The sequence below is a fragment of the Hemitrygon akajei genome, chromosome 13 (assembly GCF_048418815.1).
Source record: "Hemitrygon akajei chromosome 13, sHemAka1.3, whole genome shotgun sequence".
In the NCBI taxonomy this organism is placed as follows: Eukaryota; Metazoa; Chordata; class Chondrichthyes; order Myliobatiformes; family Dasyatidae; genus Hemitrygon; species Hemitrygon akajei.
Window position 1 is genome coordinate 26,626,258 of NC_133136.1, and position 17,408 is coordinate 26,643,665.

Sequence of the window (17,408 nt, forward strand, 5' to 3'; positions counted from 1 at the left end):
CGTATGGTTGAATGACAATTCAATTTGAAGCAGACGTAGATTTTACCTCTCCATTCACTGAGCTCATAACTGATTTCCGAACTCTTCTATTGTGGCTCAATTTTTCCTGCAATATCCCTGTGACTCTTGATTTTCTTAATATCCAATTGAGTTTTGTTTTTACTTAATTGAATGAGCAAGGATCTTTGACCCTCCAAGGTGGAGAAATCCAAAGATTCATCCACTTCTGAGTGAAGTCATTTCTTTTCACTTTGGTCCCAAGTGGCCTACTGTTTGGGATCCTTGGTTGCAGACTCACGAGTCAGAAGAATTTTTCCTCCTTCGTCTAGCTTGTTGAGCCTTGTCGGTTTCAATAAGATCATCTCTCATTCTTCCAAACCTTAGAGAATGCATGCTTAATCTTCCCTCAAATTAGCCTTTTCGGGAGCTAGTCTGGTGAATTTCTGTTATACTCCCTGAAGGGCAGGTGATCAAAACTGTACATAGTACTCAGGTACAATCTCACTAAGACTTGTTATAACTGCAGTCAAATATCTTGCCTCAAATCCTCCCCAGTGAAGGCTGACGTCCTATTTGCCTTGTTAATTTTTAAAAGTGATACAGCATGAGACAGGCTTCTCAGTCCCAGTGTGCTGCACCACCCAGCGTCCTGCCTATTTAACCCTAGTCTAGTGACAGGACAAATTACATTGACCAATCAACCTACTACCACCGGTACGTCTGGAATATGGCAGGAATCCAGAGCACCTGGAGGAATCGCTTGAACTTCACGGGAAGGGTATATAAACTTTTTACACATGACATCAGAAGTGAACTCAGAACTCCAGTGCTCCGAGCTGTAATAGTGTAGCGCTAACCGCTAATCTACAGTGGCGCCCTGTTGTCTGCTTCACCTGCACGCTAGTGATGAGCGTGAAGTCAACATCAACAGTTCTCAACTTGATTGAAAAAAATACTCTGTTCTCCTCTTTTGTGCACTTTCCACAGAATATTCCATTTGCCATGTTCTCATCCACTCAATAAGCTTGTTTATATCCCTTGCAAACCTCTTCACATGCTCATCCCCTTCCCAATCTAGTTTTGTACCAAAAGCAAACTTGGAAATCTGACATTAGGCTCCCCAGCTGACACTACAGATCGTGAATACCTGTGTCCCATCCACCACCTGCAATTCCTCCCCAGTCTCTGTTCGCCAGACGCATTTCTTCTCAGACTTTGCATTCTATCTGGGAGGTGAGTGGGACAATGGAAGAGAAGGAAAAGGCGAGCAGAGGGAGAAAGGACCAGGGTAGACTTGTGGGAGTGGTAAAGGGACACAGGGAATGTGAATTACTTGAAATTGAAGCATTCATGATTCATACCATTGGATTGTTGGGTCACAAACAGATATGAGGCGTTACAAGCATGAGAAAATCTGCAGAAGCTGGAAATCCAAAGCAACACACGCAAAATTCTGGAGGAACTCCGCAGGTCAGGCTGCATCAGGAGCTAGATATGAGGTGTTCTAGTTTGTGTTTGGTCTCACTGTGGCGATAGAGAAGGCCAAGGACAAGTTCAAGTCAAGTCAAGTCGTCACTTTTTATTGTCATTTCAACCATAACTGCTGGTATGGTACACAGTAAAAATGAGACAATGTTTTTCAGGACCACAGTGCTACATGAAACAGTACAAAAACTACACTGAACTATGTAAAAACAACACAGTAAAAGCTACACTAGACTACAGACCTACACAGGACTGCATAAAGTGCACAAGACGGTGCAGGCTTTACAATAAGTAATAAACAAGACAATAGGCACAGTAGAGGGCAGTAAGTTGGTCTCAGCCCAGTCTCTGGGTATTGAGGAGTCTGATAGCTTGGGGGAAGAAATTGTTACATAGACTGGTCGTGAGAGCCCGAATGCTTCGGTGCCTTTTCCCAGATGGCAGGAGGGAGAAGAGTTTGTATGAGGGGTGTGTGGGGTCCTTCATAATGCTGTTTGCTTTGTGGATGCAGCATGTAGTCTAAATGTCTGTAATGGCAGGAAGAGAGACCTAGATGATCTTCTCAGCTGACCTCACTATCCACTGCAGGGTCTTGCAATCCGAGATGGTGCAATCTCCGACCCAGGCAGTGATGCAGCTGCTCAGGATGCTCTCAGTAAAAGTTCTGTGTGGGAAGGATAAGGGGAGAAGAAATGAGATGCATCCAGAAGTTCAAGATGGCTGAAGACAGAGTGCAGGTGCTCTGCAATATGGTCACCGAGTTGATGCTTGGTGGCACTGGTGTTCAGGATGCCACATCGCGAACACTGAATGCTATTGACTAGGTTGGAGGAAGTGCACACAAATCTCTGCCTCACTCAGAAGGGCTCTTGAGGTTGTGAGGGAGTATCTGTTACAGTTGCATGATGAAGTATTAGGGGATGTGGTATGGAGGGATGGGTGGGGAGCGTTGAGCAGACCAGGAGGTCTCTAAGAGAGTGATCCATGTGGAAAGCAGAAAGACTGGGGAGAGGGGATGGTGAGATTCCATTAGGTCTGTTGGAAATAGTGAAGAGTGGTGTACTGGATGCAGGGGCTGGTAGGGTGAAAGCTTGTATTCCTGTTTAATAGCAGAAATGCGTTCGAATGGAGCTAAGGCGGAGTGTTGGCATTGGTTTGTCAGTCAAGGCGATTGGCTGGAATTCTACAAGGGGGCGCCAATGAGCTCCTCCGGTTTTCTTATAAGAAAGGGACGTTTAGAAGCTGATTTTACTCCAGCACACGAAAGTGTCTCCTTGCTGTAAATACTGTATAATTTGCATTTCCCAGGTTAACACAATAGGAGGCACTAGCGTCAGTGAACAGGGGCGTTCATGTCAGAGTAGACTTGGAGGTGTCCGGAAGAAAGTGTGACAGGTTTTGGTAGTGCATCCTTCAGCTCGGGAGCCGAGCCCCTGGTGCTCAGAGTGACGGACGCCGTGGGGAGATGTGCTCGGCCGCCGACAGCACCGGCCCGGAGGACCTGGCCACATTGGCCCAGCTGGATGAGACCATTCTCCTGGACGTGCTCAGCCGCAGGTTCCGGCATGACCGCATTTATGTAAGTGTGTTGAAGCAGGTATCGGGTGGCAGTCGTTTAAAGACCCAGTTTGGCGAGGAGGAGTTGTCGCCCTCCCATTGACTTGAGGGAATGGAATCAAAATGCGATTGCCGCCGGGGAACGATCAGTGTCTGAGCTCGCAAGCTGACCGCGGTGATCTTGTTCATCTTTTGTTTAGCAGAAGCAAGGGAGAGCGTCAGCGCTCTGGGCACACTTTGTTTTCAAGTTTGAACGTATCTTGAGATACAACTGAAGGATTAAACTGGCCAGGCGAGTGTGTGAACCAACGAGGGTTGCAGTGTACAGATTAGATTTGGGGAACATAATAACACTTAAAAGATACTTTACTTCAAGGAAGGGTAATCTATCTCTCTCCCCTAAACCAAGAAGTGTAGTTGAACGAGCTGTAGTGATAAATTCGTGTTCACTCATGCTTGAACCGAGGGCCTTCACGGCTTTTCTATGAATTTAAATTAGACCCGGCAGGACGGCAAGGCCATGGGAACATATGTAACCCCTGAGTTACCACTAGTCACCAGGGAGTTTAAATCAGGCATCCAGCTCCTGATTCCCCTCCCACTGCTGAGCATTGAGGTGCACATGTCGCTTCCACAGGGGTCGTATTTCAGCGGTTTTGAAAGCTTGGGGGGGAGGGAGAGGGACAGTTTCTCGGCTACTGCAGCCCAGATCGCCAGTACTGAAAGCTCTGAAGTAAAATCCGACGGGTGTATGCTGTGGTTAATTTTTTAAAAAAATGTTATTTCGGTTGTTACGCAATCGCAGTGTTTATCGAGAAATGATGTACAGAGCCAAAGTAACTTTAAATTAGAAAAATAACCAGAAGGCACTTCTTTAGGAGCGTCATCAAAACTTAGTTCCAATCCCAATAAGTTCTTGGAGTAAATGAATAAGATCTTGGTCAAAGATGTTTTGAGGAACATCTCAGATGGGCGAAGGAAAGAAGGGGCCGACGGTTTTAGGGAGGAAACTTCAGAGCTTGGTGGCCTGGGGGTTCTGGAGGAGCAGCGTCTGTCGGCAGGGAGATTTGAATACAAAGGCGAGAAAGGTGTTCTGCTTCTAGGAGCAGATGTTGATATTGCCCAAAGGCGAGTGAAAATGTAAAGTCCGGGGGTGGTGGGAGGGTGTTCATCGTCAAAGTAAATTTATTATCGTGTTTTGTGCAGCATTTTAAATGAAAGAGAGAAAGAAGCTGAGGGGATGGGTGGGGGGAGGGGGCAAAATCCGGAGTGTTTGGTAGCTTTTATTGTGAAGTACAACAGCACCTTGACATTGCTGCAGTGGAATAGGAACGGGATTGAATTGATATTTCTGTGCTCCTTAGATGTATCATTGGGTCTAGGCAGAGAAATGAACGAAAAACATAAAAAACAGAATGCTCGCTACATCCTATTAATTGCAGTGGATAGAAAATTATTTAAGGTGCACTTGGGAATGTCTTGTACACTTGCTGTGAGGCAGTGTGCTAAGCTACATCCATTTGTAAAACTTCCTGTTGAAAGGTATAACATAAAATTTATGATGGGGAAATTAATTTCTCTTGTATGATCGTATCTCCAGAAAGTTCCAAGCTTATGGTACTGCTGGTTCACAACTGGTACTAAAATCAGGCGCTTCTCTGAGTTCAATGCGCAACATGAGTTCGTGTAACACAAGTGAAAAGCTAATTCTTGGCATCCAGATTTCCAGCTCAAATCTCGAAAGAGAAGTGTTTTCTGAATGTCAGCACTGATTAGACCATTCCTCGTATTTCTTGATTCTTTAACGGAGGATGTAGTCTCCTTGTGTCCTCCTAGTACTTGTAAGTGAGATGCTGGCCTTCTGATGCCTGGGTTGCCTAAATCTGGTGTTTTCACGCTGCCTCCTAATTCTTTAAAAATCATGATATGAAACTAATAAATCTGCACTGCAAAGTAAACATCTTTCAAGAAGTTTAACAGGGCAAGATAAGTAATCAGGGTATGAGTTCTCAGACTAAAGTTAGTGAAAGGGTAGTTTTCCTGGGCTCTGCAGTTTACTCCAGGAAAAGGCAATTACATTTTCTAAACAAGTGTGAAGTTAGCTGTATCTGGATTTCTCAAAGCCCCATGCAATTAAGTCCAAGTTTGCTTAAGAAGCTAAACCGATGTGTAATAAATACACATAACATTATTTAGGGTGCAGTGCATTTAATTCCTAGTAATTTATATTGATGTGTGTTGAGAAAGTCAAAGTAAATTTATTATCAAAGTGCATATATGTCACCAAATACTACTTTGGGATTTGCTTCCTTGCAGACAGTCACAGGAAAAAAAAGAAATACAGTAGCATTTATGAAAAATATTAATAAACAGGCTGACAAACAATAAATGTGCAAAAGAAGACAGATTGTGCAAACATAAAACAATACTGAGTATTCACTCCATAATGCTGATCTTGCTCTTGGGATTTCATATTCTCTTCATTTAGCTTTTTGTTACTCTTGATACTTATTTCCTTAAAATCCTTATCTTTAACCAAGCTTTTAGTCATGCTTTTGTGGCTCAATGTCACTAATGCTCATGTGGAATACAGTAGCTATGCTTAAGATTCATTTACACAAACACAAATAGGCCGGCCTCGAAGGATACAACCCAACAGCACGCAGATGGGTTTGGTGTGGATGCTCGAGCTGAAGGGCTGATTTCTGTGCTGATTCTAGGTCATGAAGTCACAACCTAGGATGTGAAGTGAACTGTACATTGTTCCTGTCCCCATAGTGGAGGCCACCTCAGTAACTGTATTTAAGACAAGGTCGGAAAGATTTTTGCACAGTAGGGGAATTAACAGATATGGGGAAAAGGCAGGTTGGTGGAGATGAGTCCACGGCCGCTATAGAAAGGCGGAGCAGGCTCAACAAGCAAGATGGCCTACTCCTGCTCCTATTTCTTATGTTCTTATTGTATCTAAGAGCACTGGGGATTCATCAGGGAAGTTTATTAACATGGAACCTTAGAAATTATTAAATCTCCTTTTGGGTCTATGCTTTTCTAAGAATAGAAGAAAATCCCAATCTTAAGATAGCTCAGCACAAGTTTTAAGAATGGAGTGGCTAACGACTGTTTTGTGATGAGAAATTTGTTGGTTTTGAAGCAGCAGTACAGTACAAAGAAAAAACATTACTTATAAATAGCCCAAAAAGAATCACAAGGTGGAATTTATGGGTTCATTGTTCAGAAGAAGCCATTTTGTTGACAGAATAAATTGAGAAGTGATGTTCTCACTTGTGGAACAGTCTACAACTGATCTCCAAAACTAGAGTTAATGAACTTAAGGGATAAAAAAACAATTTATTTAATAAAGTGGTTAGGAATGGGCAACTTGCTTTCCTAGTTGGTGGCTGAGGCAAGTACCCTAGATCCTTTTGGAAGGAAACTCACATTTGTACACTCAAGAAAAAAGAAATGCTGAATTTGCTGAAAGGCTGAGGTGATTTCCATATGGAATGTAAATAGTTGGAGTCTATTTATGCCAACATGGTGCTTCTCAACCATGCAGTCTGTAATAGTGTGTGTTTATTTTGTGTCCTGATAATCGTCGTTTATTATCTTGGATCAGAATCATGTTTATTATCACTGTCTTGTGATGTGAAATTTGCTTTTCAGCAGCAATGCAGTACAAAGAAGTAAAATTAATATAATAGTGCAGAAATAGGAATAACAAGGTAGAGATTATGGGTTCCTTGTTTAGAAGTCAGATGGCGGAGGACAAATTAACTGGTCTTCAGGCTCTTTCCAAGACCATCTCCCTGATGGTATGAATGAGTCGTGGCAAATTTGATTTGGACAAATTATTATCAAAAAATTGGTCTAATGCAAATCTGTTACATTCATTCCAATATTCTATCTAAAGTTGTATGTAAATATTTGATGTTGTTTTATGGATAACTTGAATGTACTATTAGTGGTTTAGCCAAGCTTGTATTGTGTGACAAGCTAATATGGAAATTTTCAAAGCAATAGTAAAATGAGTTTGGCTTCATTTAGTAGAGTAATGGTAGTTAAAATTCAAAGTAAATTTATTATCAAAGTACATGTCACCACAGACTATACAAGTCTTTCGAACACCCCGTCTTTTGAACGTTCCCTTTACGATACTTCGCTGTTATGAAAGGCCTACATTAGTTACCTGTTTTTGCTAACAGAAGATGTTTTCACTGTTACGAGAAAAGGTAGCGCATGAAAAAGGCAGCACTCGTGCCGAGCAGCCAAGCTCCTCCCCCGGAACTGCATTCTAGCCAGCATTGCAGATGCCTGTGAGCATCTGTGCTTTATGTCGATTTATTTTGTGCATCCGTTAACAAGGTGAATTCTAAGGTATTGGAAAAGCCTAAAAGAGTGCATAAGGGTGTTACATTTAGTGTAAAACTAGACATAATAAAACATTTCTATCGTGGTGAATGAAGTAAGGATACAGTGAGTTTGGTTAAGGGTTTGTGGAAGTTGACGAAGATGATGTTGAAGAGGTTTTGGCATCCCATGACCAAGAACTGACAGATGAAGAGCTGATGAAGAAGAAGGGATAACAATTGAAGCTGAATGCAGTACCGAACAGCCCAAAAGTGAAGTTGTCCAGGAACTGAACGCAAAGCAATTGCGTGAGATTTTCACTGCGATTAACAACGCTGCAATGATTGCAGAAAAGTATAATTTTAGCTTTGAAAGGGTACGTAGGTTTAGGGCATATTTGCAGGATGGTTTGAGTGCTTACAAAGAACTGTATGATAGAAAAATGCAGGAGGCTAAGCAATCAAGCATACTGTAGTTTTTCAAGCCTTCCACATCAGAACACGAAACTCGATCTTCGACATCGAGGCAGGCAGACATAGAAGAAGCTGACCTGCCTGCCGTGATGGAAACAGACGACGATGAGATAACACCCCAGTCTCCCATCACCCCAACCTCCGACGACTCAGTCTAACACACCATCATCAATGTGCTCACTGTCTTCCCGAATCTGGTAAGTGAAATTACACTGGACGTACATTATTTTGACTTTATATAGGCTGTGTATTTTTATGTGTTATTTGGTATGATTTGGCAGCTTCATAGCTTAAAGGTCACTGGAAAGAGTGCTTCTGCCGGGAGCGCTTTGCGCCGAGTGTTTTTGCCGCAAGTGCTGCCGAGAGCGCTTGAGTGAGATTTTCGCTTTGGTGGACAGTGCGGCAATAATTGCAGAGAAGTATTTCTACTTTATATAGGCTGTGTATTTATCAGACCATTCCTGCTTTTACTATATGTTACTGTTATTTGGTATGATTTGGTAAGTTATTTTTTGGCTCTGCGAACACGCTCAGATTTTTCCCATATAAATAAATGGTAATTTGCTTCTTCACTTCACGACATTCCGGCTTACGAACCATTTCATAGGAACGCTCTACCTTCGAATAGCGGGGGAAACCTGTATTTTCTTGCTCCTCACAGTAGAACAAAGGAATGTAATAGAATCATATGTGCATATATATAGCTAGAGTGCCCAAGATTTTTGCACAGTTTTATAGTAATTTTATGTATGGCACTGTACTGCTACTTCTGCTGCAAAAAGGCAAATTTCATGAAGCATGTGACTGATGATAAACCTGATTCTGCTGTGGGCCTCTATTGTGGACTGAGAGTGGAAAGGTGGCAGGGAGAGGGGAATCATGGTTGGGGAAAATGGGAAGGGTGAGGGGAGGGAGCAGGAAGCATCAGAGAAAAATTCTTTAATGATATAAGACTCGGGGCTTGCACCAAACATAGTCTGATGGCCAAAAAGCTCTATTTTGATTTCATCAGACCATAGAACCTTCTTCCAGCCGTCTTCAGGGTCTCCCACATGCTTTCTGGCAAACTCTAGTGGGATTTCATCTAATTTTTTTTTTCAACAGTGGCTTTCTCTTTGCCATTCTCCCATAAAGCTGCAACTGGAGAAGCATTCAGGCAACAGCTGTATGCGCTGTCTCTCCCATCTCAGCCATGGAAGCTTGTAACTTCTCCAGAGTTGTCAGAGGTCTCTTGGTGGCCTCTATCACTAGTCACCTTCTTTCAGTCACTCAGTTCCTGAGGACAGCCTGCTTGAAGCAGATTTAAAACTGTACCATATTCTTTCCATTTAGAACATAGAACATAGAATAGTACAGCACATTACAGGCCCTTCGGCCCACTATGTTGTGCCGACCCTCAAACCCTGCCTCCCATATAACCCCCCACCTTAAATTCCTCCATATACCTGTCTAGTAGTCTCTTAAATTTCACTAGTGTATCTGCCTCCACCACTGACTGAGGCAGTGCATTTCACGCACCAATCACTCTCTGAGTGAAAAACCTTCCTCTAATATCCCCCTTGAACTTTCCTCCCCTTACCTTAAAGCCATGTCCTCTTGTACTGAGCAGTGGTGCCCTGGGGAAGAGGTGCTGGCTGTCCACTCTGTCTATTCCTCTTAATATCTTGTACACCTCTATCATGTCTCCTCTCATCCTCCTCCTCTCCAAAGAGTAAAGCCCTAGCTCCCTTAATCTCTGATCATAATCCATACTCTCTAAACCAGGCAGCATCCTGGTAAATCTCCTCTGTACCCTTTCCAATGCTTCCACATCCTTCCTATAGTGAGGCGACCAGAACTGGACACAGTACTCCAAGTGTGCCCTAAATAGAGTTTTATAGAGCCGCATCATTACATCACATCTCTTAAACTCTAACCCTCGATTTATGAAAGCTAACACCCCATAAGCTTTCTTAACTACCCTATCTACCTGTGAGGCAACTTTCAGGGATCTGTGGACATGTACCCCCAGATCTCTCTGCTCCTCCACACTACCAAGTATCCTGCCATTTACTTTGTACTCTGCCTTGGAGTTTCTCCTTCCAAAGTGTACCACCTCACACTTCTGCAGGTTGAACTCCATCTACCACTTCTCAGCCCACTTCTGCATCCTATCAATGTTTCTCTGCAATCTTCAACAATCCTCTACACTATCTACAACACCACCAACCTTTGTGTCATCTGCAAACTTGCCAACCCACCCTTCTACCCCCACATCCAGGTCATTAATAAAAATCACAAAAAGTAGAGGTCCCAGAACAGATCCTTGTGGGACACCACTAGTCACAACCCTCCAATCTGAATGTACTCCCTCCACCACGACCCTCTGCCTTCTGCAGGCAAGCCAATTCTGAATCCACCTGGCCAAACTTCCCTGGAACCCATGCCTTCTGACTTTCTGAATAAGCCTACCATGTGGAACCTTGTCAAATGCCTTACTAAAATCCATGTAGATCACATCCACTGCAGTACCCTCATCTATATGCCTGGTCACCTCCTCAAAGAACTCTATCAGGCTTGTTAGGCACGATCTGCCCTTCACAAAGCCATGCTGACTGTCCCTGATCAGACCATGATTCTCTAAATGCCTATAGATCCTATCTAAGAATCTTTTCCAATAGCTTTCCCACCACAGACGTAAGGCTCACTGGTCTGTAATTACCTGGACTATCCCTACTACTTTTTTTGAACAAGGGGACAACATTCGCCTCCCTCCAATCCTCCGGTACCATTCCTGTGGACCATGAGGACATAAAGATCCTAGCCAGAGGCTCAGCAATCTCTTCCCTTGCCTCGTGGCGCAGTCTGGGGAATATTCCGTCAGGCCCCGGGGACTTATCCGTCCTAATGTATTTTAACAACTCCAACACCTCCTCTCCCTTAATATCAACATGCTCCAGAACATCAACCTCACTCATATTGTCCTCACCATCATCAAGTTCCCTTTCAGTGGTGAATACCGAAGAGAAGTATTCATTGAGGACCTCACTGACTCCCACAGGCTCCAGGTACATCTTCCCACTTTTATCTCTAATCGGTCCTACCTTCACTCCTGTCATCTTTTTGTTCTTCACATAATTGAAGAATGCCTTGGGGTTTTCCTTTACCCTACTCGCCAAGGCCTTCTCATGCCCCCTTCTTGCTCTTCTCAGCCCCTTCTTGATGATTGACTTAACTGTATTACAAGTGATATTCAGTGACTTGGGAGTGTTCTTGTATCCATCTCCTGAGACTGGTGCTTTTTCAATAACATTTTTGTGAGTTGCTTGAAGTGTTCTTTTGTCTTCATGGTGTAATTTTTGCCAGGATACAATATACATTAACGTTCTGGAAGAGGGGGCTGTGTGTAGTGCATTTCAGTTTGCTGATGAAACTAAATTGAATGGAAAAGCAAATTGTGCAGAAGATATGGAGAGTCTGCAGAGAGATTAAGTGAGTAGGCAAGGGTTTGGCAGATGGAATACAGTGTTGGTAAATGTGAAGTCATCCACTTTGGAAGGAAAAATGGAAGATTGGATGTGCAGAGGGACTTGGGAGTGCTTGTGCATGAATCACAGAAGGTTGGTTTGCAGGTGCAGCAGGCTATCAGGAAGGCAAATGGAATGTTGGCCTTCATTGCTAGAGGGATTGAATTTAAGAGCAGGAGGTTATGCTGCAACTGTACAGGGTACTGGTGAGGCAGACCTGGAGTACTGTTTGCAATTCTGATCTCCTTACTTTAGGAAGGATATACTGGCTTTGGAGGCAGTGCAGAGGAGGTTCACCAGATTAATTCCAGAGATGAGGGGGTTATACTATGAGGAGAGATCAAGTTGCTTGGGACTGTGGATCGCTGGAATTCAGAAAATGAGAGGAGATCTTATAGAAACATATAAAATTATGAAATTATATAAGCTGTTTCAACCGGCAGATGAGACTAGAACTAGGGGACATAGCCTGAAGATTTGAGACAGAGATGAGGAGGAACTGCTTTTCCCGAGAGTGGTGAATCTGTGGAATTCTCTGCCCAATGATCCAGTAGTGGCTACCTTAGTAAATGTATTTAAGACAAGGTTGGATAGATTTTTGCACAGTAGGGGAATTGAGGGTTATAGGGAAAACGCAGGTACGTGGCGATGAGTCCAAGGCCAGATAAGCCAGGATCTTATTGAGTGGCGGAGCTGGCTCGAAGGGCCAAATGTCCTGCTCCTGTTCCTGTTCCTTACATTCTTATTATGTTCTTGATATTGACTTATCAGCAGTTGGACCTTCCAGATACAGGTGTATTTTTACTGCAGTCAATTGAAACACTTTGACTGTGCACAGGTCTCCAAAAACAGATTTCCATTTAAATAATTATGTGACTTCTAAAACCAATTGGCTGCACCAGTGATGATTTGGTGTGTCATATTAAAGGAGGGTGAATACTTATGCAATCAATTATTAAGTATTTTATATTTATAATTTAGAACACTTTGTAGAGGGGGACCAATATCCTGGCGGGAAGGTTTGCTAAGGCTATTGGGGAGTGTTTAAACTAGAATTGCTGAGGGGTGGGAAACGAACTGAAGAGACGGAGGAAAGGGAGGTTGGGCTCACAAATAGGGAAAGTTTGGAAACAGTGCGAAAGGGAGGATAGGCAGGTGATAGGGGAGGGACACGCTCAGTCCAGTGGTTTGAGATGTGTCTTTTTTAATGCAAGGAGCATCATGAATAAAGCGGATGAGCTTAGAGCGTGGATCAGCACTTGGGGCTATGATGTTGTGGCCATTGCAGAGACTTGGATGGCTCAGGGACAGGAATGGCTACTTCAAGTGTTAGGCTATAGATGTTTTAGAAAGGACAGGGAGGGAGGCAAAAGAGGTGGGGGCGTGGCACTTGATCAGAGATTGTGTCACGGCTGCAGAAAAGGAGGAAGTCATGGAGGGGTTGTCTACAGAGTCTCTGTGCGTGGAAGTTAGGAATAGGAAGGGGTCAATAACTCTACTGGGTGTTTTTTATAGACCACCCAATAGTAACAGAGACATCGAGGAGCAGATAGGGAGACAAATTCTGGAAAGGAGTAATAATAACAGGGTTGTTGTGGTGGGAGATTTTAATTTCCCAAATATTGATTGGCATCTCCCTAGAGTGATTGACACAATATGTAGATAAGCCTACAAGAGGAGAGGCTGTACTTGATCTGGTATTGGGAAATGAACCTGATCAGGTGTCGGGTCTCTCAGTGGGAGAGCATTTTGGAGATAGTAATCACAATTCTATCTCCTTTACCATAGCATTGGAGAGGGATAGGAACAGACAAGTTGGGGAAATTTTTAATTGGGGTAAGGGGAACTATGAGGCTATCAGGCAGGAACTTGGAAGCATAAATTGGAAACAGATGTTCTCAGGGAAACGTACCAAAGAAATGTGGCAAATGTTGAGGGGATATTTGCATGAGGTTCTGAGAAGGTACGTTCCAATGAGACATGGGAAGGATGGTATGGTACAAGATCCGTGATGCACAAAGGCTGTTGTAAATCTAGTCAAGAAGAAAAGAAGAGCTTACGAAAGGTTAAAAAAAACTAGGTAATGATATGAATCTAGAAGATTATAAGGCTAACAGGAAGGAGCTTAAGAATGAAATTAGGAGAGCCAGAAGGGGCCATGAGAAAGCCTTGGCGGACAGGATTAAGGAAAACCCCAAGGAATTCTACAAGTACGTGAAGAGCAAGAGGATAAGACATGAGAGAATAGGATCAATCAAGTGTGACAGTGGAAAAGTGTGTATGGAACCAAAGAAAATAGTGGAGGTACTTAATGAATACTTTGCTTCAGTATTCACTACGGAAAAGGATCTTGGTGATTGTAGGTATGACTTGCAGTGGACTGAAAAGCTTGAGACTAGATATTAAGAAAGAGGATGTGCTGGAGCTTTTGGAAAGCATCAAGTTGGATAAGTTACCGGGACTGGACTGGATGAACCCCCAGGCTACTGTGGGAAGCAAGGGAGGAGATTGCTGAGCCTCTGGCAATGATCTTTGCATCATCAATGAGGACTGGAGAGGTTGCGGATGTTGTTCCATTATTCGAGAAAGGGAGTAGGGATAGCCCAGGAAATCATAGACCAGTGAGTCTTACTTCAGTGCTGGTTAATTTGATGGAGAGGATCCTGAGAGGCAGGATTTATGAACATTTGGAGAGGCATAATATGATTAGGAATAGTTGGCATGGTTTTGTCAAAGGCAGGTTGTTCCTTACGAGCTGGATTGAATTTTTTGAGGATGTGACTAAGTACATTGATGAAGGTAGAGCCATAGATGTAGTGTATATGGACCTTAGCAAGGCATTTGATATGGTACTGCAAGCAAGGCTTATTGAGAAAGTAAGGAGGCATGGGATTCAAGGGGACATTGTTTTGTGGATCCAGAACTGGCTTGCCCACAGAAGGCAAAGAGTGGTTGGAGATGCATGGAGGCCGGTGACCAGTGGTGTGCCTCAGGGATCTGTTCTGGGATCCCTACTCTTTGTGATTTTTATAAATGACCTGGATGAGGAAGTGGAGGGATGGGTTAGTAAATTTGCTGATGACACAAAGGTTGGGAGTGTAGTGGATAGTGTGGAGGGCTGTCAGAGGTTACAGTGGGACATTGATAGGATGCAAAACTGGGCTGAGAAGTGGCAGATGAAGTTCAACCCAGATAAATGTGAGGTGGTTCATTTTGGTAGGTCAAATATGATGGCAGAATATAGTATTAATGGTAAAACTCTTGGCAGTGTAGAGGATCAGAGGGATCTTGGGGTCCAAGTCCATAGGACACTCAAAGCTGCTTCTCAGGTTGACTCTGTGGTTAAGAAGGCATACGGTGCATTGGCCTTCATCAATCGTGGAATTGAATTTAGGAGCCGAGAGGTAATGTTGCAGCTTTATAGGACCCTGGTCAGAACCCACTTGGAGTACTGTATTCAGTTCTGGTCGCCTCACTACAGGAAGGATGTGGAAACCATAGAAAGGGTGCAGAGGAGATTTACAAGGATGTTGCCTGAATTGAGGAGCATGCCTTATGAGAATAGGTTGAGTGAACTTGGCCTTTTCTCCTTGGAGCGATGGAGGATGAGAGGTGACTTGATAGAGGTGTACAAGGTAATGAGAGTCATTGATTGTGTCGATAGTCAGAGGCTTTTTCCCAGGGCTGAAATGGCTAGCGCAAGAGGGCACAGTTTTAAGGTGCTTGGAAGTAGGTACAGAGGAGATGTCAGGGTTAAGTTTTTTACGCAAAGTGTTGAGTGCGTGGAATGGGCTGCCAGCGGTGGTGGTGGAGGCGGAAATGATAGGGTCTTTTAAGAGACTCCTGAATGGCTACATGGAGTTTAGAAAAATAGAGGGCTATGGGTAAAGCCTAGGTAGTTCTAAGGTAGGGACATGTTCGGCACAGCTTTGTGTTTTCTGTTTTCTGTTTTCTCTGTTTTCTATGTCTGTTTTTGCTTTGACACAAAATAGTTTTTTTTCAGTTGATCAGTGTCAATAAAAGCCAAATTAAGTCTAATGCGATTCAATGTTGTAAAACTTGAAAAATTCCAAGGGGGGGGGTAACTACTTTTTATAGGCACTGTATGTGCCTAAGACTTTTGCACAGTGTTGTATATACACACAAACACTGACAGACTATGAAGAAACCTGACAAAGAAGACGAACAATGCAATATAAATAAATTCTGAGAACATGAGTTGTAGAGTCCTTGAAAGTCAGTCCATAGGGTTCAGTGTTCAGTTCAGTGTTGTGGTGAGTGAAGCTATCATGCTGGTTCAGGAGCTTGGTTGTTGAAGGGTAAGAACTGCTCCTAAACCTGGTGGGGTGGGACCTAAGGCTTCTGTAGCTCCTTCCCATTGATCGCAGCAAGAAGAGAGCATGGCCTGGATGGTGGGGTTCCTTGACAGATGCTGTTTTCTTGTGGCAGTGCTCTTTGTAGATGTGCTCACTGGTGAAGAGGGCCTTTCTTGTGATACACTGGGCTGAATGAATTATGTTCTGTGGGCTTTTCCTTTCCTGGGCACTGGTGTCTCCATATTTGCCATGATGCAGCCAGTCAGGATACCTTTCACAGCCCATCTGTAGAAGTTTGTCAGAGCTTTAGATGTCATGTCAAATGTGGATTCGGCAGAAAAATAGATTTTCTACTTCTTTCTTGTGAAAGTTTTATTTGGAGTAAGATGGCCAATTCTCCAACAGACCTATTGGAGAGAACGTACTGAGGTAAGTTTAATAGAACACTTGGAGAAACTGGCTTCTTAGACCCTGTACCAATGGGACCCAACTATGTTCAAATGGGATTGATTGAAGGTGCTGGCAATAATTCTTTTCCATTTACGGATTGTGAGTTTTGCCAGCTAAGCCAGCATTTATTGCCCATCCCTAGTTGCCCTTGAGAAGGTGGTGATGAGCTGCAGTCCCTGAGGTGTGGGTACACCCAGGGTGCTGTTCGGGAGAGAATTCCATGATTTTCACCCACCGACAATGAAGGAACGGTGATATGTTTCCAAGTCAGGATGGTAAGCTACTTGGAGGGGGATTCCCAAGTGGTGGTGTTCCCAAGTATCTGCTGTTTTCATCCTTCGAGATGGTAGTGGTCGTGGGTCCGGAAGGTGCTGCCTTAGGAACTTTGGTGTGTTGCAGTGCATCTTGTAAATAGTACACCCTGCTGCAGCTGTTCATCGATGATGGAGGCGTTGGATCTTGTGTACATTACAACATGGGGTGAAATGCATCTTTTGAATTAACAAACCAGCCTGAGGGTGTGCTGGGGGCAGCCGCAAGTGTTGCCACAGATTCTGGCGCTGACATAGCATGACCACAGTGCTCAGCAGAATGACATAGCGCCACACGGTAGCGTAGTGGTGAGCGCGATGTTATTACAGCTCAGGGCGTCAAGCGTTTGGAGTTCAATTCCAACGTCATCTGTAAGGAGTCTATATGTCCTCCCCATGGAGAGTGTGGGTTTTCTCCATGCCCTGTTTCCTCCCATGGTCCAAAGGTGTACTGGTTAGTGGGTTAATTGATCATTGTAAATTGTCCTGTGATTAGGCTAGGGTTAAATTGGGGATAGCTGGGAGGTGCAGATCGAAGGCCGGAAGGGCCTATTCCATGCTGTGTTTCTAACTAACTAACAAAATAGAACACAATGAGCAGCAAAACAGGCCCAGCCCCACCCTCCCGCCCACACACACATAAACAGTCCTTTAACCCCAGGACAGACCTCCGACCTCCAGCCGACCTTACTTGATCATATCCAAATCAGCACTGCAGTTCAGTGTTCAAAGAAAACCAACAGAGTTTTCTGAAGGCTAACCGAGAAATGAGTAACATTAATGCTGGAAGGTGGACAAAAGAAAATTAATCAATTCCTTTATTTTGCCACAGATACTGAGGGACAGCTTTAAAAAAAAACTTCTGTTATGCATGCCATCCAAACAGATCATTCTCGGCCTGAAACGTCAACTAGACTTCTTCCTATAGATGCTGCCTGGTCTGCTGCGTTCCACCAGCATTTT

General features: G+C 43.7%; 1 protein-coding gene across 1 annotated transcript in view; it reads left to right on the forward strand.

Annotated features, from left to right (window-relative positions):
- The first annotated feature begins 2,726 nt into the window (after positions 1–2,726).
- LOC140737716 (myosin-IIIa) overlaps positions 2,727–17,408 on the forward strand; it is a 181,673-nt gene continuing 166,991 nt past the window's right edge. The window contains exon 1 of the mRNA XM_073064280.1: positions 2,727–3,064. Coding sequence (XP_072920381.1) covers positions 2,951–3,064 — 114 coding nt within the window. The 5' untranslated portion in view covers positions 2,727–2,950. The remainder of the gene's footprint in view (positions 3,065–17,408) is intronic.